This window comes from Anser brachyrhynchus (assembly GCF_964034855.1).
Source record: "Anser brachyrhynchus genome assembly, chromosome: 1".
Taxonomy (NCBI): Eukaryota; Metazoa; Chordata; class Aves; order Anseriformes; family Anatidae; genus Anser; species Anser brachyrhynchus.
In genome coordinates this window covers 33,195,121-33,222,807 of record NC_137694.1, presented here as the reverse complement: position 1 = coordinate 33,222,807, position 27,687 = coordinate 33,195,121, and the positions used below count along the sequence as shown (strand labels likewise).

The following is a 27,687-nucleotide window of genomic DNA, read 5'->3' as shown; positions in this document are numbered from 1 at the left end:
TGCCGTGTCCTTGCGTTTCACTTCACTGTTTGCTCACAGTGCATGGGATCTGCAGCCTGGAAAAGCTCAGAAAGTGGCAAAAATGCTGCTCTTGGTTGCCCAACAATCCCCCACAGAGATGTAGGGAGATACAGGGGCATTTGGGACATGAGAAGGGCCCAAGACAGGTGCTGGGCATTGGGACCCACTGGCAGAGGGGCTGAGTCCTGGAGATGGGCACTTGAGCTGGGGGTCTGCATACGTGGGGCTTTTCTTTCTAACTCCTCTTTCTTCCTCGAAGTCTTGAATTTCAGAAGTTTGTTCTTGCTTAGTATGAAGGGATTTGCCCTGATAATTCCTGCTAACAGCTGCTAATGGGAATTTTATTCTTAAATCGCCCATGTTTTGAAGTACCATTTAGTTTTTAAAAGAAATCTCAAACTTGTAAGCATTGACAGGAAGAAAAAACCACCAGACTAGCTTCCACACTGCCTAGCTGATGTTATACAGCCTTCCCTGATTAGCTTTTTAAAATTATTTTTAGCTTAAGTGTGTAGCTGTGGAGCCCTAGCCACAGAGCTTTATGATGCTTATCACTTCAAACAGACATCAACAAACTCCCCCAAAATAGAACAGACTGTAGGTGTGTGAGGGACTCCCTCTTTTCCTCCTGCAGAGAGTCTTTACTTTTCATATCAAAAAGCTCAGCTGCAGCCATTCCCCGGCTGCTTCCTCCTGAATCAGCAATGGCAGAGGCCCCAAAAAAACTGGGGCACCCCAAGTTCAAAGGGAAGCAGCTGGAGCTGGATGGGACGCGCTCCACAAACACGATTCCTTTGGTTAGTTCTTAAATTCCTTTGCTGTACTTGTTGCTGTATTATTTTAATTCTACTTTTCTTCTATTTTTCTCACCCAATTAACGTCGTTTCACTTGAAACGTTTTGTACAGCTGTTAGAGGAGATCTGGGGAGAGAGATACCCGCTGTAAAGTAGGTGTTGGGATGGTTTTATCTGATAGCCCTCTGTGACTGCTCCTCTTGTCTTCTCAGAGGCCTTTGCATGTGCTAACCTGACTCAGTTGAGTTCATCTAAGGAATTTAGACAGTCATATATATCTCAGCTTATGGGGGTTGGGTGCATTTCGGGATGCTTACGTGAAGATTGAGTACATAAGCGGACAAAAATAATAGTAGAATAGGAGACCGTGTAAAGAATCACCTTTCTGACTTCCAGGCAGAAATAGCAGGTTTGTGTATTCTAGAGCACATAGCGTGAGCTCTCCGGTGAATGAGTGTAGAATGCTTATTTAGGCCCAAATATCAGGTTGCCAGCTTTTTCAATTTCAATATAGATGTGGAAGTGTAAGATCATTTGCACAGTCAAGTGCAAAAGTAATAGTGTCATGTAAGAGTTGTAAGATTTTTTCAGGTGAACTACTGAAATTTAGTGTTTATATCTATATATATAATACTAAAATATTAAAAATATGTATTATATTTAGAAAATTATGTACTCTGTGTTCCCTTTAAGTTTTCCATCCTAACTTCCGTTTCACATCTATGAGCTGATGACTTCCATGTTTTTATTTTCCAGAAAAAAAGTAACCTGCTTTCAGACTGAGCAAATTGTCTTGAGTGGGCCTTGAACAGGAAAAAGACAGAACTCACAGCATAATCATTTTTGTATCTTGTGAGATTTCCCCAGCTGAAAGACTCCTAAACTGCTCTTCAGCATATGGATGCAATGGTTAACCTATAAAGGTATCTGGCAAACTATATTTATAATGCCATTAGAAAAACTGCCCTGCCTTGCTGAAACTGCAGAGGGACAGCTATGCTACCCTCCTGCGATACCAGCCAATCTCTAGAAATGTGTCTGGCCCAAACAAAAGAAAAAAAGACTAGTGTAACAATATGCATTTATATTTTATTAACATTCAAAGTGGTTTGCATTTTCATGTTAATAGGGCTTTAACGATTTTGCATGGGAGAATGTCCTGTTTAAAGGCAGAGGGAACAGCTGATAAGTTAAAATATAGGCAAAATAATTAAATGTAACTTGTGTAGCCTGGTATTGAAATTTATAACACAACTTGTGCTGTCTCAGCTGTGAAACGTTCTCCTCCTTATTGCATTCTGTACAGTTAGCACTCAGCTGAAAGACGCTGCTAATAACTGTTTCCCTTCAACATGCTTGCTAACAGCATTATTTTGCAGCCCCGTTTTCAGCACGCAGCGCAATTCAGAAATGGACCCTGCATTAGATTACATCACAGCTGCGAGTATCCCAGGGGGCAGAACGAGTCGCTTAATAACTTCGCTATTGCCTCGGTGAGCACCTGTCCGTGCAGCTCCAGCACTGCCTTCTCCCAGGTTTGGGGCCTCTGCTGCCTGCAGCTTTCCTTGCTGCCCTGTGCAGGTGCCAGCAGGATCCGTGCTGCTGCTGCCAGCGCTGCACCGTTCGGGCAGGCGCTGGTGGCTGCCAGCTGGTTTGCCTCTGACGTACAGGCAGTTCTGAACTTTATTAGGCTGGCTTTCACCGAAGCTGCAGGGACAAGGAAATGCGAGAAGTGTGCATGTGTGCGTGCACGCTAACTTCCCCATAGCACCAGCAAAAACAAAGCACCAGAAGCAGGAGTGCAACAGATAACTAAATGAATACAGAAAACAAAACAAAGCAAAGCAATTCAGTTCCTGCCTTGTTCCCATTCACCCCACCCTTTGAAAATGCCTGAAACTCTATATTGCACCTTTAAGGGAAGAGCAGAGGTATGGGACTTATGGGCTTCACTTTATGCCCAGAGCAATTGCTCTCCTGATCCATCAGACAGGTAAATTGTATTGCATTTAACCAGCACAAGCTGGATATTGGAGGAAACAGCCCATTAAATTACCATTTGCTAGTCTAAGAGAGACATTCCCAGAGAAATAGATCACAAAAGTGTGAGGAAAAAGGCAAGCCTTTTATCAACTCCCCGATTTTTCAGTTTGTAAGGAAGACAAAAGCGCCCGACTCCGGGTGAGTCACGAAGCTTAGAAAAGTCTCTTTAAAATCTTCTCATTCATTGCTACACAGGTGTGATGCACATGTGCCATGTGCTGCATACCAGTGGTATTGTGGATGCCGTAGGAGGCTTTTTCTCAGCTGAACCTCAAAAATGTATCCTGGTAGGCGGGGATAGACCCAAGGCCATAGAATTAGACAGTTGTCCACCCCTTTATACTGGCCCTGGGCACAAAGCAGTGTTGTCCATCCTTTACTTCCATGTCTTCTTTTTTGCAAGTGTTTGAAGTCCTAGCAGAGGCTTGGTGAGGCAGTGGGGCCACTTCAAAGCTCAGTGAAGACCTCGGGCCAAGTGTGGTGTTGGGGCTGGAGCCAGGCTGGCAGCTCCGAGCTTCCTTTGCAGGGAAAGACACCCCCAGCCCTGCAGCTGCCAGCTCTGCAAGGGTCCCTTGCAGTGTTTGTGACCTCCTCATATTCCCAAATGGCCTTTGCAGAGAGAGTTTGCAGACTGGTGGCATCAGTTTTATGAGAACAGCTGCAATGGTATGATTTTGTAGTACCAAAATATGTTCAAAAGCTATTACTGAAAACGAGCTCTTGGAACGGCTAGTTTTCCCAGGATAGTTACTTCCAATACATCAATGCAAGAGAAACTGTGGAACGAGGACAAATCTCACAGCACTGCAGTGCTCTTTCACCACCGGAATCCATGCACGTCTGGGGAAACAGCAGCACTGAGATCAGTGGTGCGGCAGGCCATTGTAGCAGCATCGCCTTCTTCTCTGGCTGTAGGAAAAAAAGAGCTCATTTGGATTCTGTGCGGGTGGGAACGCAACCCCAGACTGAGTCTGCTGGATGAGCTGCACAGCTGTGAAGGCAAAGGTTATTGCACGTGAGGGTGCTGCTCCCAGGGTCCAGGGCTCTCAGTCTCCCTGGACTTTTGGCAGAAATTCCATCTTCTCAGGAGAAAAGAAGGTGGTGTTTTTGTTGTTGTTTTTTATTTTTTTTTTCCATTTCTCCCATTCTGCTTTCAACAGAGTTCTACTCAAAGTTCCCCTTTCGACGAACCGGCATTTTTTTTTCTGAAGAAAATACGCGTTGTTGAAAACTTCCCAGTCAGCTGGAAATTCCCAGTACCCAGCATGATTTAAAAACTTCCCAAAGAGACGGTTGTGGTAGCGGCACAGCGTGGGGTTAGAAAACCAGCCTGCAGTGGTGTCCCTCCAGGACTGGAAGATGCCTTCGGAGGCAGCGCGGTGTGGGTGCTGCAGCGCTGGAGGGCTCCCACTGCGCCGGGAGTGGGCAGCTCTGAGCTTTTCCCTGCAGCAGGAGCACACTTCTCCCTGGGGCTTGTGGAGGCACTGCGAGCACTTGTGCTCGAGCAATTAAAACCAGTCTGGTTTTACAATCAGGAAAGGAGCTTTGAGAATAAATGCAAAGCAGTGCAAGATAGTGCTTCACCTCATATTGCATACCTTGTAAGCGAAGTAAGTATCTGAAGTAAGTATCCGAGTTGTTTGTTTGTTTGCTTTTTAAGGCAATATTCTTTTTGTATTGTGCTTGTGTTTATTTTAATTTACAATCTTGAAGATTTGTTCAATCACATTTGGTATTTTTTTTTGATCCAGATCCAAACGCACTCAGTCGTTTTAACTAAAAATCCTTCTAAACACTTAAGTTTATAAGCATGAGTCTCAAAAAACACCTAGTATCTATGGGATCTAGTATCTATGTAGCTCTTTTACTGGTTGGTACAAAAGTGATGGATCTTTTCCCACCCTTTTATAAGTTACAAAAAAAAAAAAGTATAAAGCACGGATCAGGTTTTCCTCAAACCTCCCAGCAAAAAAATAAAAACCAAAGACACATTCTTGACAGATACAGAACACCAAAAATCAGCCTAAAAGGGAAATGAAAACAATCTTAAAATCAACTCTCTTTGACAATTAAAAGTTTCAGTCCCAGACAGTACCACCTTTAGACTACGAATGGTCTCAAATCATATGATAATGTCACTAATGGGAAAGGGTCCCATAACAGCTGTATTTTTACTACTGTACTTTTTTCTTCCAGTCAAATTGCATGAAAAAGCTGTTAAAAGTCAGGATTCTGGTGTTACCTGCTGTGTGTTATGGACTTAGATGTACTCCAGCAGCGGTATTTCAGTACTAGGGTTTTGTAGAATTATGTTAATTTTCATACTGTGAAAATCCATAGACCAATATGAACATATACATATATTTGTTCACACATTTCTATGGGAGAGAATATCTTACCTATTCAGACTCTTTTCATTCTTATTTTTCATAAACTGAGTAATTTAAATGGAATCTGTTCATGTAAAATATATGTATTGGTATTTCCATGCACAAATCCTCTCAGAAAGTTTCTTGGCTAAAGTACAGAATTTCTGGTCCACCTGGGAGGAAAGATGAAGAGGAGGAAAAAAAGGAGCAAGGAGGAATATCCCTCCTCTTCCTCCTGTAGTGGGTGAACATCCACTACCCATCTTGAGATGATGACGATCTTGACTCAAACCAGACATTCCTGTCATCAAACTTGTCAGGAGTGCACCCAAATACTGGATGTTAGCTGGGAAGGACTATGAATTTCTTCTAGTGATATTATCCTATACTGTCATTTGAGAGAATTATGCGTTGGCATTGGGACCTCACTCTGCTTTCCCTGAGTCCCAGGTGATAATGCTTTCCTTCAGCTTTTTCCAGGCTTTTATATCTGTTCATGGGAACATTCCCAAGGTCTTGTGTTTGTCTGATTGTAGAATATAAAACATTTTGGACTCTTAAAAACTCTCTGGGGAGGCAAAATATTTCCCATCCAGACCTAACACTTATTTATTTATTTACTTTTACTTTTGTTTTAAAGGTAGCTAAGAGATTGATTATTCAATCCTGAAAGTTGTATTTTCATGGAGTAATTGACGTACAAATGTTAGCAGATTAAACAAACTGGTCTTGCTATATTGGAAAGTGCCGCAGATAGCAGGCCTGTAAATAGACTGGAAAGGAAAAAAGATGATGGGAAATACCTGCCATGAAATTAAATGTGTTTAAGTGCTTAAATAGGAGGAACTGATTTATGTAAAACCAAGAATGCTTTTTAGTCTTCCAGAGTAGTTTGGAGATCCAGTCCTCAAGTGGAAGAAGACCTAGAGGGCAGCTCTAATGTGTCAGTAAGCAAAGCACAAGGACCAGTGATTAAGAAGGTAATATCTGTTTTACAAATATATAGAGACAGCTTTATGTCTGCAATGTATTCATCATGCAGCAGTACAGCACTCATACAGCAGCACTTTGGCCCCCTGTCATGAAGAATATTCAAGCTTTTACTGTTATTGCTGTACATTGTGTGTCCTGCTTTGTGTTACTGCACACTCAAAATATCTTCTGGACTTGTAATTGGTATGTGCTGGGGCATTTCTTTACACTTAAATAAGCACAGGCCAGATTTTCAAGGGGTGTCAATATGTCTGGTTGGCTGCATACAAGTCTGTGGGACCAAACTACTTTATACCAGCTAAGGATCTGGTCTTGCGTGTTTAAAAATAGATTAATGAGGAAAGGACCCATCTACGTACTGAGAGGTTTCATGACCTACTTCTGCAGATCTCCTCCTTGTTCAGGAAGGCTCTGCTGGGTTTCTGCTTCTTAATCTCCTTGGTCTCCCCCAGGTTGCTCACAAAAGCAAAATCCACCAGAGAGAGAGACAGCTGTTTCTGCATATATTAATAATATGCAGCTCTATAAATGATTAATAAAATATACCACCGCCTTTGAGTTATGGTGTAGTAATTCACACTTAGCTGTTTTGTTGGCTCTCAGCCTTCATCCTGGCGTTGCATTATGCGCCCAGGATGAATGATTACACTGGAATTCAGATTGTTGTTTCTAGTTCCTTAATTTTAGCACCGCACATATTGGACTGGATCACAGAGCTGATTATGGCATGCCAGAGACTTTGCACACTGCATGGATGGACAAAATCAAAATGATTGATTTTTCAAATTGGTCAGTGTGGCACTGCTCTGGAAATGCTGTTGGCCATGCACTGAAAGAGCTTAGTCTTTTGGCATGCTAGCCATCTAGAGCTGGTCCAAAGAGGTGTTTAAACATACTAAAAAACACATGTGGATATTTCAGAGGACCCTATGAAGTGCCTAGTGCAGAGTGAGATCCTGATGCTCCTCCTGGGACAGATGCAGCCACGTTATCTTTTTCCAGATGCTTGCTTCATTGGGAAGTCACGTCACTTTCTGCTGTGCCTCTCATTTGTTTTGGTGACATCGCGTTTGTGTGAGCTCTAGCCATGAGAAGGACAGAGCTTAAGAATCATCTAATTCCAACCCCCATGCCATGGGCAGAGACATCTCCCACCAGACCAGGTTGCCCAAAGCCCCATCCAGCCTGGCCTTCCAGGGATGGGGCATCCACAGCTTCTCTGGGCAACCTGTGCCAGTGCCTCACCACTCTCTGAGTAAAGAATTTCTTCCAAATATCTAATCTAAATCTAGCCTCTTTTAATTTGAAGCCATTACTGCTTGTCTTATCTCTACACTTCCTGACAAAGAGTCCCTCCACCCTTTCCTGTAGGCCCCCTTTAGGTATCGGAAGTCTGCTATAAGGTATCCCTGGAGCTTTCTCTTTTCCAGGCTGAACAAATCCAACTCCCTCAGCCTGTCTTTGCAGGAGAGGTGCTCCATCTCCTTGATAATCTTTGTGGCCCTCCTCTGGACTTGTTTTAATACTTTCACGTCCTTCTTGTGCTGGGGGCCCAAAAACTGAACACGCTACTTCAGGTTCTATCCAGTACTTTCACGTAAGATGAGATTTTGTTAAAGAAGGAAAAGAGAAAAGAAAAGAAAAGAAAAGAAAAGAAAAGAAAAGAAAAGAAAAGAAAAGAAAAGAAAAGAAAAGAAAAGAAAAGAAAAGAAAAGAAAAGAAAAGAAGAGAAGAGAAGAGAAGAGAAGAGAAGAGAAGAGAAGAGAAGAGAAGAGAAGAGAAGAGAAGAGAAGAGAAGAGAAGAGAAGAGAAGAGAAGAGAAGAGAAGAGAAGAGAAGAGAAGAGAAGAGAAGAGAAAAAAGAAAAGAAGAGAAGAGAAGAGAAGAGAAGAGAAGAGAAGAGAAAAGAGAAAAGAGAAAAGGAAGGAAGGAAGGAAGGAAGGAAGGAAGGAAGGAAGGAAGGAAGGAAAGAAAGAAAGAAAAAGAAAGAGAAAGAAAGAAAGAAAAAGAAAGGGAAAGAAAGGGAAAGAAAGGGAAAGAAGGAAGGAAGGAAGGAAGGAAGGAAGGAAGGAAGGAAGGAAGGAAGGAAGGAAGGAAGGAAGGAAGGAAGGAAGGAAGGAAGGAAGGAAGGAAGGAAGGAAGGAAGGAAGGAAGGAAGGAAGGAAGGAAGGAAGGAAGGAAGGAAGGAAGGAAAAAAAAAAGAGAAGCTGGCCACTCAGTAAATTAAATTGCTTGTGTGATTGGCAGAGAACTGAAGCAGAAATACAAACTTGCATGGTCACCTACAGACAACAGAGCCTGTGCCTATTTACCTCCAGGTGATTCACCACATACTGATGTCAATCAAAACGGATCAGATGGATCACACCTGAAAAGTGCCCAGTCGTCTCTGTTAATTACACAGGACCCCCAGGGTAGCTTTCTCAGATATTGATGTCCATGCTCCAGACCTCTAAAACATGGGCAGATGAGGCACAGCCTTTCAGACCCTGATTTTCCTGCTCTCTAACACATGGTGTTGAGGGGACAGTACACGGGATACGTTTTATGTGCTCTGTCTTTCAGGTAAGTGAAAGGCCCGGAGTCATCACTAACTTCCTGTTCATCAACGAACATGCGGTGTTAAATGCTGTCGTTAAAAAGTGACTCTGCCGTGTTGATGTGCCGCTCATAGGTGAATAAAACCCCTACAGAAACCTTGTCCTTGATGCAAATGCGAGGTGGAGAGTCTGGTTGGGCTGGCTCTGATGGAAGGGTACACTCCCTGGTGTTCAGGTCTGCGATTGCTGCGAGAAGCCAGGCCTTGCTCTTCTTCGGAGGAGAAAATGGGGCCTCAGGAAAGGGTCTGGTGACTTTGTGCTGGTTTCTGAAAGCCGGAGCGAAACAAACCTTTCAGGGGAAACAATGCTAATAGAGTCATCGCTTTGGCACATGAGCCCTGCTGGAAAGAAAGTCTGCTAATCCCCTCTATAGTCTCTCTATTTATACCCTTAGGCAGCACACAAACTGGCCAAGTACAAGAACAAAAGCTGACTAGAAATATCTCCTGTGACTGTTGTTCTCATGAGCTATTATCCCCTTTATTAAGGATCAGGCTAAGAACAACCTCTGTTAAGGACAATGTTCTGCAAAGCAATGTGATTATCATGCTGATTTAGGTGAAACTTGGCCCTGTGGCTTGCCTCTCCTCCTGCCCCGTTAGGCCCCGGGCCATGCCGTCTGGGCTTGCTCAGGGGCCAGCGTGGCTCCTGCTTACGGGGCGATGAGCTTCAGCCTGGAAGTCATCTTGGCCATTATTTTAAGACATTCAGAAGTATACATTTTACAATAAAAAGGAAAAAAATATATATCTTACACTAGGTATTTAAGTGTCACCTTAGAGACAAGGCCATGTAGAGAAGGGCAAGGCCCAGGACTGTTCTTCAGATCACTGGTGTCCTGTGGTGTTTATTTATGAGCATTTGAAAAATAAATATAATTGATATTTCATTTTTATATTTAATATATCTGCAAATCATTAATAGTTGTGATGATCTTCCCTATTTAGAAGGGTTGAGTGCAGTTTTTATGTCATGAAAATAAAAATCCACTCCAATGTCCTGCTTCACCATGGCTGAATAGAGGTGTGCCTTCCTGACCTGGAACAGCCCTGGTTCCTTGGTGTCAATCAAATCCAAAAAGCAAAAGAAACCGAAGGTGGCCTTTCTGATCTTTCAGAACAAAACCAAACCAACCAACCAACCAAAATATTTCCAGAGACTTTTGGAGAGTTTCTGTGCATGGAAGTGCCCCATCAGTTAGGAAGATGCTTTGGAAATGTAGAGTGCAAACAACTCCAGTGGTTTAGCTGAAGCAAAAGGGGTGTGGGGGGTGGTTCATCATACTTGGTTGTGCAGAGCATGAGAATTCCTCTTGAGAAAGCTGCATCGAGAATAGATGGGATGTACTTTAGGCTCCTGCAGTTAGAATTGTTGAAAAGATTTGATTAGATTTATCTTACCTGGAACAGTTTTACAAACTGACCAAATGTAATGTTTTCATTTACATATTAGAAGTGTGACAGGGGATAAATAATGAGGTAACCTGGATTTAAAGTTTCTGTCAGCTGAATGATGGAGATTCTTGGGAAATGCTTTTTCAGACTACGTGGTTGCAACTTTCTAATCCTTCCAATAATGTACAATCAAAAAGTTTATCTGTATGATACCATGACCTTTCAAGTTGCAATCCCACTGATGTGGAGGTGCAGTATTCTTACAAGTTTGCTGCTGTTGTAGGATGTCAGGCTTGAGAGATGCCACCAGAGTGGGGCAGCGAAGAACTTCCATGATGTTACTGTGAGCATTAGCTACAAAGTACGAGTACAGTCAGTCCTCTTTGCAAGACCAAGTGAAAACCAGAAGCAATAGAGAAAGCAGAGGTTTTAGTATTTTTTCCTAGTTGTCTCATTCAGGGATTTAGAAGTGGGTGAAGCAGGTGGTTCATGAGGTGTGCTCATGTGCACAAATCATGCAGTCCTGAGGCTGGTGGAGGAAAAAGCAATCCACCTTAAAGCTGAAGAACACTTGTATCTCCTTTCTGGATGAAGAAGTTGGAAGTTGGAAAGCCTGTTGTACCTCATGTTGAATTTTGTCTCTTTGGGTCTGCCTGTCTGATACACAACTTGTCTGTTGCTCATTAAAGGAAAAATGATCTCCTAGGAGTGCATTGTGTAGAGCATCTAACACCTGTGTACGAGCTACAGTAGCAAACAGGGAAAGAAAAACACTATAAAACACTATTTAGTAATTTTTTCTTACCCTAAGAATTCAACTTTCATCAAAGTGGGATATCTGGACAATGGAAGTGGTCTTCCTGAGTCAGCTGTTTGCCAGTGTTGTTAGCATTTCTGCGTAAAGCCATTTCTGAGAACACGCCTCGCTCCTTAGCAAGCCCTCCAGTATCTTTCTGGAGCTTCTTCAGGGGGTTTGAATTCGGCCCCCTTCCACTTTCCTTCTGCCTCTGCCTCTGCATTTTGAAGATGCATACTCACAAGTTAAGACATCACATATTGCTCACTCCTTCTCTAGCAAAGGCAGGATTTAATATTAATCTTTGTTTGCTCAACAGTAAGAGTTGTATTTAATCTAAGATCTTTTAAATTTAACAGTGATAAATCGAGTGCTTCCGTAATGTATGTTCACATTCTATCTCAGTCTGTTATATATGCATTGTACAAATGTGATGCATTGGCTTTGTAAACACACAAATAAACAAAAGGAATTAACTTCTTCCCTCTAGAGAGAAAAAAAAAAAAAAAAAAAAAAGCATGTGCAAACCGGGTTACTTCTCTGTGAAGTAATGGAGCTGTGAGAGCTGAGCTGCAGTTCATCCTGTGCCAGACTCAGGGAGGCTCAGCTGATCTGACTCTGCTTTACCCCTGAAAGGGAAGCTCTGACCCCCAGCTTCTGGCTGCATGCTCTCTCACACCGGCACTGATGCTATATTGCTGGCTGATTCTATAATAAGCCAGTTTGACTCACTGATCCAGAATTAGGCTGAATAGGTGAAACATTAGGTAGTTTTCTGCTGTGTTCGTGCATTGCAACATCTTCAGAACAGGCTTGAAAAAGTCATATGTATACAGTGGACTTAATTCTGATACCTGGTTTGCAAAACTCTCCTGTTACCCACAGGATGCTGAGAGGAGCCTGCAAGAAAGACACTACCTAAAGAACAAAGGTACATTAATAATTTTAATAAGATCTTACACAGTCATGAAAAACAAAAACCCAAATCACCATCTTAGTTCAGTCCTCAAAAATGTCTGTAGCTGGCCCAATTAATTTGATGAGGTACAAAAATTAGCAAATAACTTACAAACTCGTTTAAGGCTAAAACAAGTTGTAGGAAACCATACATCATGTGCAGTTGTGAGGAAAAGTTTCATCGCTGCTCTCATGTGTGCTGTAGCTCATACTTTAACTGCCTGCTACTCTGGGCATCCTTCTCGCAGCAAGGTCCCCGTACTTGATTGAATTTGTGGTGTGGGTGATACCCCGGTGAGCTATACACACCTCCTGTGTGTCTGGGAGCGCTAAAGGCCACTGGAGAACTAGAGCAGTCATTGTCTTTGATTTAGTAGCAAAACCTGTTTTCATTACTTTGTCTCAAGTCCTGAGGACAGCCCAAATCCTCCAGCACTGAAGCTTTCAATAAGACATTGTTTGCTCTGCTGTGCTGTCAATAAGATGTCATTACTATGGCTGCAAGATAAGAAAAGATTTGTTAATGGCGCCTCTTGGAGATGGTAACATGTTTTCCCCCCCTTATAGATCATTGGGGAAAAAATATGGGGGCAGAGTGACAAGGAAAGAAAACAGATAATTTTTTACATATATGCCTTCCAGTTAAAGCCTGAAGCTATGAAAAGCACAAATGCAGCCTTTTTTTCTTTATTATTAATTTGTAGTAGGGTGTGAAAACAGTGATATCATACACAATGTGCTTTAGCATGTGTACTTCTTAAAGAGAAGAAAATGGAGTCTCTGCAGGTAAACGCTGAGTTGCAACAGGTCTCTTTGTCGCTAATCCGGAGGCACCACACTCCAGGAGAGGCAGGCCAGTGTTTGCCTTTCCCAGATCTAAATGAGCAGTTACTAATTAACAACAGATATGGAAAGAATTTCTCAGCTGTTGCTCTGGACCCTCTGTCAGCACCAAAATGGGGGCTCCCTGGCCCTCACCCTGCGGCCTCAGCCTCACCCAAACCTCCTGCAGGTCTCCCGTCTGACATTCGTGCCCCCGGCTGCACGACAGGCTTCTGCCGTCCCCACACGTCCTGGTCTCCCTGCTGTTTTCAGATGCAAGGTCACAGTTTGTGTTGGCAAGCCAAGAAACAACAGTGACGTATTCTGTTCAAGACCATACTTAGGACAATAGCGAAGGGCCCGATTCTGCCAATTTTTAGCTGCCGGTATAACGTCCTGTGCAGTTAAAGTTAAGAACAACCAGAGGGCATGTCTGAACTTGAAAACTCCTTTGGATTAAGGTGAAACACAAATTCAAGGCACAATGGCTCTCCCTGAATAGCGATATTCAGAAGACTAAGCCCAGGTGCCAAGACCAGCCCTGTGTGTTTGCAGTCGTGCAGACGACTCTTAAAGGCACAGCATGGCCCGTTCCCCCCTTTTTTTTTATTTTATTTTTTTTTTTACAGGAAAAGTCATTACAATAATTAAGGGATAAGGAGCAGACTTATCACAGGACAAATAACCTTAACCCCTGGCTCACCTCTTGGTGAGCTTTCAGCTCCGTAAAACCCAAGAACCTGACAAACCTCCAAAGCCAGGGACCCGTGGTGGAGTGGATGGACTTCGGGGCTTGAGCAGTGAGCCGGAGAGATTGGTCACCGCTTCCCACTCCAGCAGGGAGCAGACCACAGCAAAGATCCTGCAGTGCCCTGGTCACAGAGGCTTAAGTGTAATTGTGCTCGACCAGAGCAGCCAGACTGGTTTAGAAAATGACTGCATGAATGAGCACAATGTGGCTGTAAGAGGAGACTCCTTACTCGGGTCCAAAGAGGATCTCAGAAGAATAGAAGAATGGGGTGGTGAGACAATAGCTGGCAGGTGCCTGTGGCTGGGAGTGCAGCTTATTTATCCACTCACCGTGTGACCTCCACCTGGGAGCAGAGAAATGATGCGAGAGGGTTACATGGACACTAAATGAGTACCTAAAAAACATAAAATCCCTGATAGTGTGTTGTTAATGCTATCAGAGGTGGCTGTAACTTCCTTCGTCTTGCACAATTTAAGGATTTCAGTTTCTTTTTGTTTTTGTTTTCCCTTGTAAACTCTCTCTTCATATGTTAGAAGTGGATTTTTGGTGTCCTGGCTTGTGCTTGCTGAAAGAAGGAACTCAGTGAGATTTTCTGCGTGGTCTGTGTTGCGTGCTTTTTATTCCTCTTCAGCATTTAGGGGATTACTTTATCTTACATATTTACAAAGAATGGTATATCTTGATACAACTGGATGGAAGACTTTTTCATTACTGGAAAAGAGCGTCTTGCATTATGTGGCAGGTCAGGAGTTGTGGTCTTCATGGCTGGCAGAGCAGCCGTCAGTGTGTGCACGTATGTGTGTTCTGCAAAGAGGACAGAGGGTACGTGTTCACACATGCACTTCTGTAACCCTATAGTGCTAGGGCTGCTGGAAATAATTAGGGAATTGATTACTATGTTCTAAAAGCAAGAGAAGTGATTTAATTTCTTTGCATCATTGCTAACTGACAAAACAGCTTTAATCCCAGTGATTAGCATTGCTTTTTACAGGATAACTGTATCAGAGAATGTAATAGGCATGGCAGAGAAAAAAGAAACCCACAACTTTTAAGGGCTTTCTTTTGATGCACTTCCAGGTTATAAATAAAAACCACTTTTGTCAGCTTTCCTGGAAAGTTCGTTACTGTTATAAGGCTATTAAGATACATTATTTTCTTATGACCAAAATACTGCTCCAAGCCATGTGGAGGTTATTTAGGACTAACTACATACACATCTTTTCAAACAGGGAGACGGAGTGAGAAATGGAGAGCGATCTGAGGCTTGCACTCTGCTGTTCTCCTCTATTTGAGTCAAAATGAAGCTGCTGCCTCTCCTGTACCCACCGCCTGCTGCTTGGGCTGCATGACCCTTAAGGAGGAACACAAAAGCTGGACTGCCTGGAGGTGGGAGCACCTTCCAGACTTGATTCAGATTAAGAAATAAATGATGACTTGGAAACAAAACACGGGGCTTATCATGACAGGAGTGAAAAGGTATAAAGACCTAAACTGTGTATTTGTAGGAGAACATAATGGTCCTTGTCATCGACGTGATGTTGAAAGGAATGACTTCCATCTAGAGGATGCAGGAAAAACAGGAGATAAATTTCAGTAGCAGTAACAGCTTAATGGCAAAAGATTGAAAAAGAGGAGGAATATGGAAATTAGACAGCGATGACGTTCTACGAATTTAAATGTGGCATTTGGCAGCAGCAGCATTGTTCGTGTAAAAACAAACAAGGCTAATCAACAACAAATGTATTATCCTTTTAAAATAGACTTTATTTAATAACAATAAATATAAAGAAATCTTAATGTTCAGAAACTAATAGCAAACATTCTTAGAAAAAATACAAAAAATACATTCTTACATTCTGAATTTTTTCAACATACAAAGAATTTAAAACAGTGGCGATGGTCTGCGATTTATGGTGCTCACATCGTACTTTAAGGCAATGAAATGTTCACTGACACGGATTCATCTGTACAAGGTAAGAATCTGGCCTACATACAAAGTGTAAAAAGAGCAAAATTGATTCATAGGTTAACAGTAATGTTAATTTTCCCTTCAAACATCTTTAAACATTATTAAAGTGACCCAGTCTTGAAAAAAAAGTTACAAATAGTATTATGTTGGCAGCTGCCCCCACCCCCTGACGCACTTCATTCCTATGCCTCGGCAGAGCTCGCTGTGTACGGGCAGTGCACATTTCAGCAGACGGAGGTAGAGGCTACGTACATTGCATAGCTTTAGAGGTTTGGGCACTCTGTGCTGGGAGTAACACTGCACATGGTGAAATGAAGTGAATTCCTGATATAATGCTTTCTGAAAGTGAATGTTATGGCTACATTAGCAAGTAGCATGGCACTTGGGAAGCAAAACACAGATGCTGACATCAGTTGAAGCTGATGCCTACCTAGTACTCTGGGCTTTCTTCAGGCTAGCTCTGGTTTTAGAGCTGTGAACTAAAATGCCTGCCAGAGACTGTGATATGCATATCTAAGACCTGTCTTCTGGATTGGTTTAAGACAAAAGGAATCCAGTTCATGAGCTCCAAGACCAGATGTGAACCACCACTCAGAAAGTGGGGGCAAGTGGAAGACGAGTTTCAAAGCATACCCCTGAGCTGAACAAAATGATAATGTAGAAACCCACCCAAGGCTCCCCAGGTCACGGCACTGAGCCTGCTGGAGTGAAAGAAGTGTTTGGACTATGCTGTCAGAAATATGGTCTGATTTTTTGTTGTGGCCAGGGGTTGGATTTGATGATCCTTGAGGGTCTCTTCCAGCTCAGGGTATTCTGTGATTCTATGATTCTAGGTGGTTATGACTTTATTGCAAGAGGAGCCCAAGCGATAGGTACACATACTTTGCTGGTGTAGCATGCTTTTTTTTTTTTTTTTTTTTTATAATAATTATTTTAAAGGCTGGAGTATAAACTCTCAGTGATGTTGAGGACCAACTCCTCCTTCAGGAAATGCGTGATGTAAGAAGCGGCAATTGAGAGAGGCCACAAGGACAGGAAAAGGACCAGAAAACCAGGCACTCCTGAAAATCAGTCTTAAACTCTGCCACTGTTCAGTGTGACCCCAGGCAAGGCACTTAATTCTTTTGTTTCCCTGTCTCTTTAGCTGTCAAAGCAGGCAATCAAAGTTTCCTTAAGATCAAACAATTATCTGAAATGGCCCATTTCATGACATTTTATTTTTATTTTTTTTCCATTATCATGTGATACCTCCTTGTTTGCCCTTGCCCTCCAACACTGCACCTGAGAGGGTGTTTAAGGCACTTTGAAACTGCGATCCCCGATGGGGAGATGAAAATGGCATCTCTCAGCTGAACACTACTGTTGACAGGGAAATGCCAGCCCAAAGCCAAAATCAGAAGCTCCAGGCTTGCACAGAGCTGACTGGCCTTTCTAACAAAACTCATAAAACACAGGAAAACCCTGAGTACTTCATTATACTGCCCAGTGACAGGACAAGAGGCAAGAGGCACATGCTGAAACACAAGAAATGCAATCTGAACGTAAGAAAATACTGTTTTACTGTGAGGGTGCCTGAGCCCTGGCACAGGCTGCCCAGAGAGGCCGTGGGGTCTCCTCCTGGGGGATCCTCCAAAGCCACCTGGACGTGGTCCTGAGCAGCCTGCTCTGGGTGTCCCTGCATGGGCAGGGGCTGGGGCAGGTGGGCTCCTCAGGGTTCTGGGATTCTGGGAAAAGGTCAAATCAGTATTGGGGTGGTACATTTTGATAATATATTCTGTCTTGTTTAGAAGCTTCTGAGTGTATGCCTATCCATCTGCCAAATTTATATTTGATTCCTTGTAAATTTAAAGACTTTTTATGATTCTGTCTGGAAACAAAAAGAAATGGCAAGAGTAGAATTTCCTGTGAAAAAAAGCACAGGTTCTATCAATGCTCTGGTACACAGTCACTTATAATTATGGTCTGTCTTATTGTTGTATCCTGTGTCATTTTCATCTTCAGGTGATGTGTACAACAAGTTTTCTGGGCATTATAGTAAGCAAGCTCCAGTTCTTCAATGCCAGAAATGCGTTCTCTGGAACCTCCGTGTTTCTGTCTTCCATCTTTCAAACTTATCCCAATTTTGAACCAAGCTTTCCTCTCATGTTCCTCTCTCCTATGCAATCATTCTGCATAGTTAAGCTGAGCGAAAGCTTGTGTATCACAACTGCTGAAAGAACTCCCCTCATGTGCTGCCTCTTCTGGTTTAAATGTTGCCGTTTCAAAGGATAGGCTTGAGGTACACAGAGTAGTATTTGGAAGTTTTTCTACAAAATTCAAATGTTTGATTCCTTCTGATTATTAACAGGATAAAATATATCTTATCAGTGCTACTTAGTTTCTGCAAACAAACTTCTTTATATTGAGAAATCCATACAAATAATCTTCCTAAGAATTGTACATATGAATTACATTTAAGAGTATAAAATTACAAACCCAACAGTAATCACCTGGTTTAGGGAGTGCAGACATACTTTTGCCTTTTTAACAAGATTTTGGTTTTCAGATTTCATAGGAATTGGTCCACTAGAACCATTAAAAGAGAAAGCAAGTTAATAAACTGGAACATCACTGCTGCAGACACAAAGTGGAGCCCTACATACATGCTTACCCTGTAATTCCCTAACTCCCAGGTTATAACTGGAGCCAAAATTGCCAAGCAGATCTGCAACCTAATTTGAAGATGACTGATAGCTCCAACAAATTCATCCACACTTGTAACATCTTCCTAGTTGTTTAAAGTTTCATAATATGGTTAAGGCATATTAAATTGTTTATTCCCATCTTCAGTTTCAATAGATTCATGGTCTAGTCCAAATTCAATTTGTCATGCAGTATTGTACCACAGCAGGTCCAGCTGCACATTCTTCCTATGTCGAAATCTATCAGGGAAAAGAATGGTGCCTCTGGTGTGGGAGAAATGCAAAATACAGCCCTCAGCAAATATTGATTTAGTACGTGAAAAGAATTTTAACACTCATTACTGTTACAGGTGGGAGACCTTCAAGGCTGTGTTCATTCAGAACAGAACGGCCAAGTGAGCTAATGAAAGTACATTGACCAGAGAAAGATAAAATGTCTGAGTTTTCCTCTCGCTCCGAGTGCTGTAAAGTCAGTTTGTATGCATTGATTGCAAAGGCAGTTCTCCTGTTTACACAGAGATTGATGAACAGGATGGGCTTACAGTCCTGCTGCTCCTTGTGATCCAAGCCCATGATTAATTGAAATATCTTATCCATTTAAGTCTCAGTATGTACATCTAATTCAGTGTAGCATACAACAGTGCTTAGTACGTCAATTGCAACAGCTTAACAACATGATTTTGTGTTGTCTTTTCCTTCTCTTGCCTTCATGTTTTGGCTTTTCCATTTCATTTTATAGTTGGGGTTTGCATTGTCAAGTAATCAAAACTCCTTCAGAGGAAGTGGTGTTGTTCTTACAACAAATTATTCTTGTTCATAAGGTTTTATCCAAGTTGAACAGATTTAATAGCCTACACCTAAATAAAGTGGAAAGCACTGTATGTATTTGAGAATTAATCTGCATTGTCTTAAGATGATCATTTTTTTTCACGTTCACATGTTAAAAAATACATCTTACTAAAGCTGTTTTAAAAAATTGCTAGCTGTAAACCAAGTCTCAATGGTTGCTTTTGCCAAAGGGAAACAGATAAGGAGCAGGTGACAGTTGCAAGAAACAATGTTTAGGAAAGGGAATTAATCCAAAGTGTTTGATTAACTATTGGTAATATCTGGACAGGTGTTAGCTGGCTAAATACTGTTACTCCATATAAAAAAGTACTTATTCAGACTTAGGTCGGAAAGTGCTGTCTACTCCTTTGATAATTTTGTCAGCAATTTTCCCCATGTTTTTTTTCACAACTTTGAGATCATTCTCATGCAAGAGTTTCTGTGTTAGGTATTTCTCTCGCTTGACCTTGCTCTTGGTCTTCTGTGATACATCCGGGATTATGTACGAAATAATAAACTTCACAAAGTATATGACATGCTAGGGAAGGTGAAGATGAAAAAAAAAATGTCAGTTGGGTCAAACAAGATATTATTATTATTATTATTATTATTATTATTATTATTATTATTATTATTGAAATGTCCCAATATCTCTTACAGATTTGAACAGGCTTTGTACCAGCATCTACCACAGTGGAACAGTATCTTAAAAGATTAATTGTCCAATGAAGAATTTCTGATTTCCTAATCCTGATGTTACTAACGACTTCTCTGCTTGCTTTCAGGGAACCCTGGTGCCCAATCCCTCCCCTTGCCTCCCCTGACTGTGAAAATATTGGTTACAGATTCTTCTGAAATTGTTTCAGGTTTGTCCAAATGCCTCTGGGGCTATCGTCATTCCTCTGCTATGGGATCTCTGCTCTAGCAAGTTGAATGTTTCTGGTGACTTCAGTAGTCCCTGGATCAGGCCTTAAGTACATTTTATAATGAAAGAATACCTGGTATTCCTCTCCCTTGATCTTGAATGGACTTCTTGCTTTCCTAAGCCCAGAGAGTTGCTGCACAGGGGGGAGTGATTGCTTTTTTACTGAAGTGGCTCATCTAAAAACTCACCTCTCACGTGACTGTCTTTACACAGGTTAGTGTGTGTTAGTGCACGTGTACTATGGGCAAGTATTCATGAGGCGGTGCACAGACCTCCTCTATGAACATGTAAAAATATTTTGGTGCAACTGTCCCTTCTATTTCTGATACTAGAAATCACTTTACAGTTCTTGAGAAAAGAAACCGCGGACACGTGGGACAATCCTCAGCAGATGTCATGACTTCAGAGACTTCTTTTTCTAATGGTGCTACACCTAATTTACATCTCCCAAGCTCTTGGCCATGCCAGCACATGTTGCACACCAAAAGCTCTGGTAGCTGTGCTGGGACAGAATGACTTTGAAGGATTTTCTGCATGGAGGGAAGATGATGCTCACAATAACTGATGCTCAAAACCCCACACGCTTACCTCCATGACAATGATGAAAGCCAGCTTGGCTGCGATGACGTGCCAGTAGTATATGTTATGCTCATACTGATGCTGGTGACCAGGAGGGTAGCGGAAATCACGGTATCTGAAGGCAATGCAGGAAAGTCAAGGACTAGTCTCGGGAATCTCTGCAGTAAGGCACTGTGGCCAGAGGATGGAGCAAGACATGTCCCTGCTTAGTGCATCCCGGAACAGTCTGCTGAATGGAGCTACAGCAATGGGTAAACTTCGTGTGTGCAGAATAAGCTGTATTTGGCTGAAATGTCCTTTTTTGCCACTGCATTGAGAATTTCTTAAATTGCCTTTAAAGCCTTTTTTTTTTGAGACTGTTTCAGTTATGAGGAAAACAAAAATTAAAGAAGTATTTTTTGAGTTTCTGAGTAGGAGAGACATATAGGTGAATAATTCCACTCTCTTCTGCTGTTCAAAGTATGCTGACTTTCACTGTGTTTTAACATTTCTTCCTGGATATTTTAAACTGAGTTATATTAGATATTGAAAAAAAATGATATTTACCCTTGTCATTTGAAAAGAAAAAAAGGTTATTTGACACTTGCCTGCACGTCGTTTGGTTCCCAAACCAAGGGGAAGATGGCTTGCTTGCATTCCTGAAGTCTGATATATTGAAGACAGAGAGTGTGTTGTTTATATACCCTTTCATAGTGTGACTGCTGTGACTCCCATAAGGAGGGACTGAGAAGGACCAGTAATAAACCAGACGAGGAATCATGTCAGATGTGAAAGCAATTATCATGGCCTGCATTTCAGAAAGAGGAGACAAAAAAGCAGAGTGACATATAAGTAATAAGCCATAATATATGGCAAAACCCAAATAAGCTTTGGCATATACTGAGTATCTAAAAGTTTACATTACAAGATAAAAAAAAAAAAAAAAAAGAAAATATGTGCATTTCCAGTCAGTGGTTCCCTCTGTAAGGGAGCATGTAGACACTCACAGGCATAAAACAATCTCCTTCTGCAGTGTGCACTCTGTATAGTTTTTAAATTACGCTGGCTCTGCTGGATGCCTCAGAAAAGTTGTACTATGATACATGTTTATCCTCATCAGCATGCGGGGGAGGTCAGCAACCAAACTCACCTTACACTGCTCTAAGGTAACCTCCAGCAAACGTGCTTGCTGCCAGAGCTGCTTGTGAGATGCTTCAAGAAATCCTGCCTGGTGAAACTTAAGTAAACCGCAGCGGAGTCCTTCAGCACTTCAAAATTAAATTTCCCCAGAAAGCCTGAGGACTGACTAAAAGAATGAACTAAATTGCATATATAGCTGATCCATCTCTGACCCTAGAAACATCCTGCACTTTTCGAGGTGACAGCCAGTCCAAATTTGTCTTGGCAGTTGTTGCCTCATAAGTTTCAGTGTCAGTACATGTGGAAACTGCTCTTGGTGCCAAGATCATTTTTTTAGTAGCAGCTGCACAGTGCTGTTTTACATATGACGTGACCATTTGTTTTTATCTTGCTCCCAAGAGAGTCCCTGTCCTACTCAGTCTGCTAGGCACAAAACGGTTAGGAAGTGGGATCTGTGGGTTTGTTGTGGGAAGTCTTTTCTAAACTCACGAAGTTCCCAAAACATCCTATTCTGGAGGGCAGGTTAACTATCTTTAATCCAACATCCTCCTCCGCTATTGCAAGTTGAAAAGGCTTCCCTGTGAGGAAGACTTTCCACTGGCAAGAGCAGCAGCTGAGCATGAGGCTGCCCAGCCAAGTCAGCATGAGAGGCGCCTGCCGTGCCCAGCGCCGAGAGCTAGTGATGTTTGCGTGCTGTGGCTGGGGGAACAGTCTTCAGTCCTACGGCAGGGGCAAAAATACCTGACAATGTGAATGGCGAGAATCAGTGCGGGGTGGGGAGAGGGTAAAGGGTGAAAATACCTGCAGACAGCTCTCCCACCGTTCCTCAGAGAGTGCTCTGGTGGCAGTGCTAGCCAGAGCTGCTGCCAACCCTCCTGCCTCTGCCCCTAGCAGGTCGCTCACGCCCCGTGTTTGGGCAGCTGTGAAGTGTGGCACAGGCTGGCTGGGATCTGTCCCCCAGTCTGCTTCACCATGAGTTTGTGCCAGCGCCAGGAGACAGCAGCAAGGGGAAAAGAAGAGGTAGGGCAAGGAGTTGGACGGGGTGCGGGACCTGCCTCACCTCCCACAGCCCCACAGCCAAATGCTCAGGGCTGTCCTACTGCCTTACCTTGCCAGCTGGCCTACTGTGAGGCACCTGCCAAGCAAAACTGCAGTTAAGGCAAAAGTTGCGGAAACAAGGCTTAAGCATGAGACTGTGGTCCAAAATCTCCCTTTTCATCTCTAGAATATTGTTGTAATTTAGTTCAGTTGAGAGAAAGTTAATTTGGCTGATGAGGAAGAAAAGAGTTTAATTTCTCAAGGCCCAGTACTTTAAAAAGATTTTTTGTACTGTGCTCTAACTTGAATCAAATGTAGGTGGCATACACTTTTAAAAACTGCTTTTAAGCAATACATGGCAGTGTGCAATGAAGTGAAAATTATGTGTTGTTTATATTTACATGCAGTGTAGGTGGTTTTGGCTGACAAAAAATATATATTACTGTGTCTTGCAGTTTCAGGAAGAAGACCTCACACCTAAATTACATTGTTTTCAACTGAAGTATAAGCACAGAAAGTTTTAGTTAAATATAATTTCTTATTGTTCATTATCCCGTAAGATTTACATCCAGTCATACCATGAAAGAACTATAAGCAACTGAACAATAAGGCAAAACCCATCCTTTTCTGTTTGTACTGAATGGGTTTGATGCTGCTTCTATGTATCATTCAACAAGATTCCGGAACACAGTATTTATATAACTTAATGTTTGCTCTTACTGTTTTTTTTTTTTTTTTCAAGGCTCCAGGTCTCTCATCACCATAAATCTGAGCCCTGTCTCATTCTCCTCCCTCTCCCAGAATGATCTCCAGATGTGTTGCAGAGTGCTACATGGACAGAAATACGAAAGCTAATCCTACGACATCGTCTCAAAGGAAAAGCTTTTTTCCTCCTGAATTATGGGCTGCATTGTAGAGTATTGTACCGGAGAACTACAAACAAATAGCACATTCTCTACTTCCCAAGCTATAGCATGCACAGTTTTCCATTTATACCATAGCTAATTAAAATCAGTCTACAAATCAAGAACAGATGCTTTGATATCATGCAATAGCAAGTCCAGTGCCTGAGTGGCAAGTCTCAAAACAGACAGTTTTGTGCAAAACTTTCTTGCAGGCTGCTCACAGGTGTTACAAAGGCAATGCATGAAGGAGACGATGATACAATACCCAAGTCTAATAATCTGTAACAGTCACGTAGAAAAGAAACAGTACTAAGAAAAAATGGGGATGGCAAAGAGATGGCACAGGCAAGACTGATGGCCTACACTACATCCTGGATGTCAAACAAGAAAAAAACATACTTAAAGGAAGAAAACTGCTTCTAGTATTTGGCTGTATAGCCCACACTTCGCTCGAAAGAAATACTGATCTCTTTGAGCTCCTTACAGTGCCTGTAACAGGGACTTCTGAGCATGCCACCTCTGGATGCTACCAACCTGCCTGATGTCAGTGGCCGAGGCACTATACTGCTACTAAGATTAACTGCATCTGACACATGAGATCTCCAAACAGGGTTACGAAAAGAAGCATGCATACTGTTAGCTGCCACATACGCGTTGGGATTGAGTGCCAGGCAAGGAGGACAAAGAGCAAAACTGAGCTGTAAATGCACTTCTGCTCATCAAGGACTTTGAGTTTTCAGATATGTCTCTTGAGGGGTGTAGCACATAAGGGGGAATTTGGAGTGAAAAAGTTGTAAAGCTCCAATTAGGCTCAGACGGGCTGTGAATGGGTAGTGACAGACACCTAGAACTATTGTCGGGCCACTTTTCTGCAGAAGCTGCAGCAGGGGCATGTGTACGTTCCTAACAGAAGCCTACACACCTGGGCCACTATGAGGTCACCAAGGCAACTTTAACTCTACCCTGAATATCATAAGTACTATGACTAAGGTACACATTACAATATTTTAGAATAATTTTAAGTTGTATACCCAACTTTTTATTTCATAGTGGTATTACAAGCCCCAGGTGGATTGATGAGGAAAAGACAGTTGGCTTATCCAATAGCATAACATAGTTGTTTTTCTTTTAGGGCAGCAGAGACTTCTTTAGTCTTTTATTTTACAAGTTTTATAGCAGCGTAGTTCAAAAGAGGACATTAATGCACCAGTAATTTTGCCTCTACATCACTACAACTATGCTTCTTCTGGGAATTTACACAATCTCCCTAATTTGCCAGGAAAGCTGTCATTTACAATTTTTTTTTTCACACAAGCACTAACACAAAAGAGCCCCAAAGTATCTCTGGTATAACCTGACATTTCTATTAATCTGAACGTGTGTCAGCAAAGTTGCACTGTTTTTATTTTAGATTTTAACATCAAATTTACTGGTAGGCCTTGGGTATTTCACATGCCTACACAACAGCTGGATTTATGTTTGATTTGCCTCAGTAGATCTGTGTGAAACCAATGGAGCATATACTCTGGTTTGTTGTCTGTCTCCCAGATTCTCTTGTAAATTTTCCAACCTCATGTAAATCCTCCATTTTCCCTTCCTTTCTTTTTTACTTCCAACACTTCTCCATGTTTATTTCTCTGCTTCTATGTTGTCCTGAGTCTCCACTCTACATCCTATTTGTGTTTACAATACCTACTAAATTTCTGTAGTGTGAGATAAAATTCTAGAAAGGAATTATAGCCATTTTGGGAAGTCTTCAAATACCTGAGTACCTGCTCTTTTATGTGAAATGAATCACCTAACTATCTATGGTAGAGCGTTCATTTCCATCTCCTTCCTCTTACCCAAATTCCACCATCCTCAAAACAGGCAGAGACTCCTGTGGCAGCTTAGGTGGAGGCGAACTCCATCTTCAGACTCTACTGGTTTCTCCAGAAACTCCTAGTGAGCGCAATAAGGTGCTGTTACTGCAAGGAGAAGGTCCTGGGGGAAGTGGCCATCTCTAGGTGTGTCAGAATGAATCCTTAATCTCAGTGGCAAGAGTAGAAAATGGTGGCCTTGTTGGAAAAGGCTGCTAACTACGGACAATTACTGGCAGAGGAAAAGAGTGGTCACTGCTCTTTTGAGGGTAACAGTGGAAATTTAGAAACACGATACATATTAGCTACTCCTTAATAATAAATAATTCAACAACTCAGAGTGGAAAAATCCAATGGGTTATTTGGATTATTTTCTTCCCATAATGCAGCCTCCTGTACAAGATCTTTGTGAATTAGCAATGTGGGAACTTTAAAATATCTGAATTTCATTGTTAATAGCGTATTCATGAAGAATTAAAGTTTTCTAAATATTTTAAAGAAATTCTTATCAAAATTAATTTTAACTGCAAATAAAAAATGGATTCATTTGCAAATTCTCAGAAAATTCATTCCCATCTCAAAAAGTAAGTGCTGCAATTTTGAGCATACATCATATTTTTAAATACATCAAGAAGAAGCTGAATTGCTGCTTTCTGTGCAAAATTTCTCAAAGCCAAACTCAACTACAAAGGCATGACCATAAGAATTGTAACAGTTGGAAACAACAGTCAGTCATAACTTAGCTAAACTCCAACATTTTGTTTTTCAAAATTAATGCATTTAGTTGTAGACTCTCCAAAAGTACCTATTATGTGCTATAATTTTAGGAAAGCTGTGCATCTTCATATGTAATGTTTTTTTTACGAATGTTTTAGCTACTCTAAATATTTCTTTTATTTAGGCCTAATATTTTATACAGTAGCTACATTTCCAAAACATCTGAGAAATAACTAAAAGCCTAATTCACAGGAGCTAAACTCTGAAGCTTGTAATTCATTTGGGATAATTTATGTGCTTCACCTGTAGCCAGTTTGGCATGACACACATGGATACACGTGGCATTCCCACATCTGGATGTAACACTTGCAGTGAAGGCATTTTACCTTTGGTAACTGCTGGCACCGTACTTACGTTGGTCACCACGGCCAGAATGGCTATGCCTTGCATGATGGGCTGCCATGCGCCGATGTCTTGTGCCTTCTGTGGCACCATGCGTCTGAACTGGGTCGTCAGCTTCCATGCATCCAGCCGGATTTCCAGCATGTTGTTAAAAAGAGCCAGAAGAGGAGCCAGGGGAAATGATGCCACAAACAGGGTGACAAAGCCAAACTGTATGACTGTCAAAGGGAGAGGTCACAAACACGGATGCTTTCATTTACAGGAGATAAACATATATGAGCATATATACTTATTTACTCAAACTGTGAGAAAGAGTAGCAGAGTTCCTAGCGAATCTCATGTTCAGCCAACGTGTGCATGAGAATATATGAGCACAATAGTACTGGAAAACCTGCTAGGTGGAGGGGACAGGAAAATGTTAAAACTCACAACACATCAAGAGGAACTGTCAGGGGAATTTAAACAGCCATTACTTTCCCATGTCTTCACCGTGTAGACTTGGAAATCTAATGACTAGGTGTCTCAGTGCTGTGTTGCACAGCCTGTGCTAACAAATGATGTTATGGGTGTCTGGGTGCTGTGACAAGTGTGCTGCAGTTCTGTTGCAGGACGGATGGTGGCAAACAAACCGGAGTACTGCCAGCAACATGTAAGTGACTGAAGACCCAGCAGGCCGATACAGGAATCTGCTGCTATGTTGTTAGCATGCAGCAGTGTTCTGGCTTCTGGACATGCTTCTTGGAGAATGGGGCAAAGGAGCAGCAGTACACCTCCTTATACAATCACTTGCGCTGTTTCTTAGCTATAAGTCGAATTGAGCCATAGTTGCTTAATAAAAACTTGCAAACTACAATGACAAATCAAAACTTGCTCTCTAAAAACTTCATATCATCTGTGTCTTTAAACGTATTAAGCATTGCTTGCATGAAAATTTTCTTTAGAGCATATTTGTATCCAGCACAGATAAGAAAATTGGAACTAAGTGAGTACTTACCCATTTCAAGATACTCATAAAACAATCCAAGTTTTCCAATGGGCTGCAGGTGGTAGTCGTGTTCCCAGCGTGGAACAATCTTTTCTGATCTAGCATCTGCACAGTATCTTCCAATTAGATTCTTAACCCAA

The 27,687-nt window shown here is 41.9% G+C and overlaps 1 protein-coding gene and 1 long non-coding RNA gene across 9 annotated transcripts in view; one reads left to right on the top strand and one right to left on the bottom strand.

Annotated features, from left to right (window-relative positions):
• LOC308188067 lies at nucleotides 1-27,581 on the top strand. 2 transcript variants are annotated; one of them, XR_013945134.1, is made up of 6 exons: nucleotides 1-818; nucleotides 1,573-6,208; nucleotides 14,770-14,926; nucleotides 19,804-20,773; nucleotides 23,422-24,574; nucleotides 27,171-27,581. It is a non-coding gene; the product is annotated as an uncharacterized lncRNA (long non-coding RNA). The 2 variants fall into 2 exon arrangements; XR_013945135.1 differs by lacking the exons at nucleotides 23,422-24,574; nucleotides 27,171-27,581 and having other exon boundaries at nucleotides 1-4,482; nucleotides 6,107-6,208; nucleotides 14,770-15,016; nucleotides 19,885-21,061.
• Nucleotides 11,945-27,687, bottom strand: part of ANO6 (anoctamin 6) — a 78,012-nt gene continuing 62,269 nt past the window's right edge. For 3 of the 7 annotated variants that reach the window (XM_080576679.1, XM_080576678.1, XM_080576680.1), the window contains 5 exons: nucleotides 27,557-27,687; nucleotides 26,575-26,780; nucleotides 21,110-21,309; nucleotides 20,532-20,637; nucleotides 11,945-19,556 (listed from right to left, as the gene is read on the bottom strand). In XM_080576679.1, the coding sequence (XP_080432805.1) occupies nucleotides 19,350-19,556; nucleotides 20,532-20,637; nucleotides 21,110-21,309; nucleotides 26,575-26,780; nucleotides 27,557-27,687 (850 nt within the window). In that variant the 3' untranslated portion in view covers nucleotides 11,945-19,349. The remainder of the gene's footprint in view (nucleotides 19,557-20,531; nucleotides 20,638-21,109; nucleotides 21,310-26,574; nucleotides 26,781-27,556) is intronic. The other 4 variants (XR_013945130.1, XR_013945131.1, XR_013945132.1 and 1 more) reach the window with 4 other exon arrangements.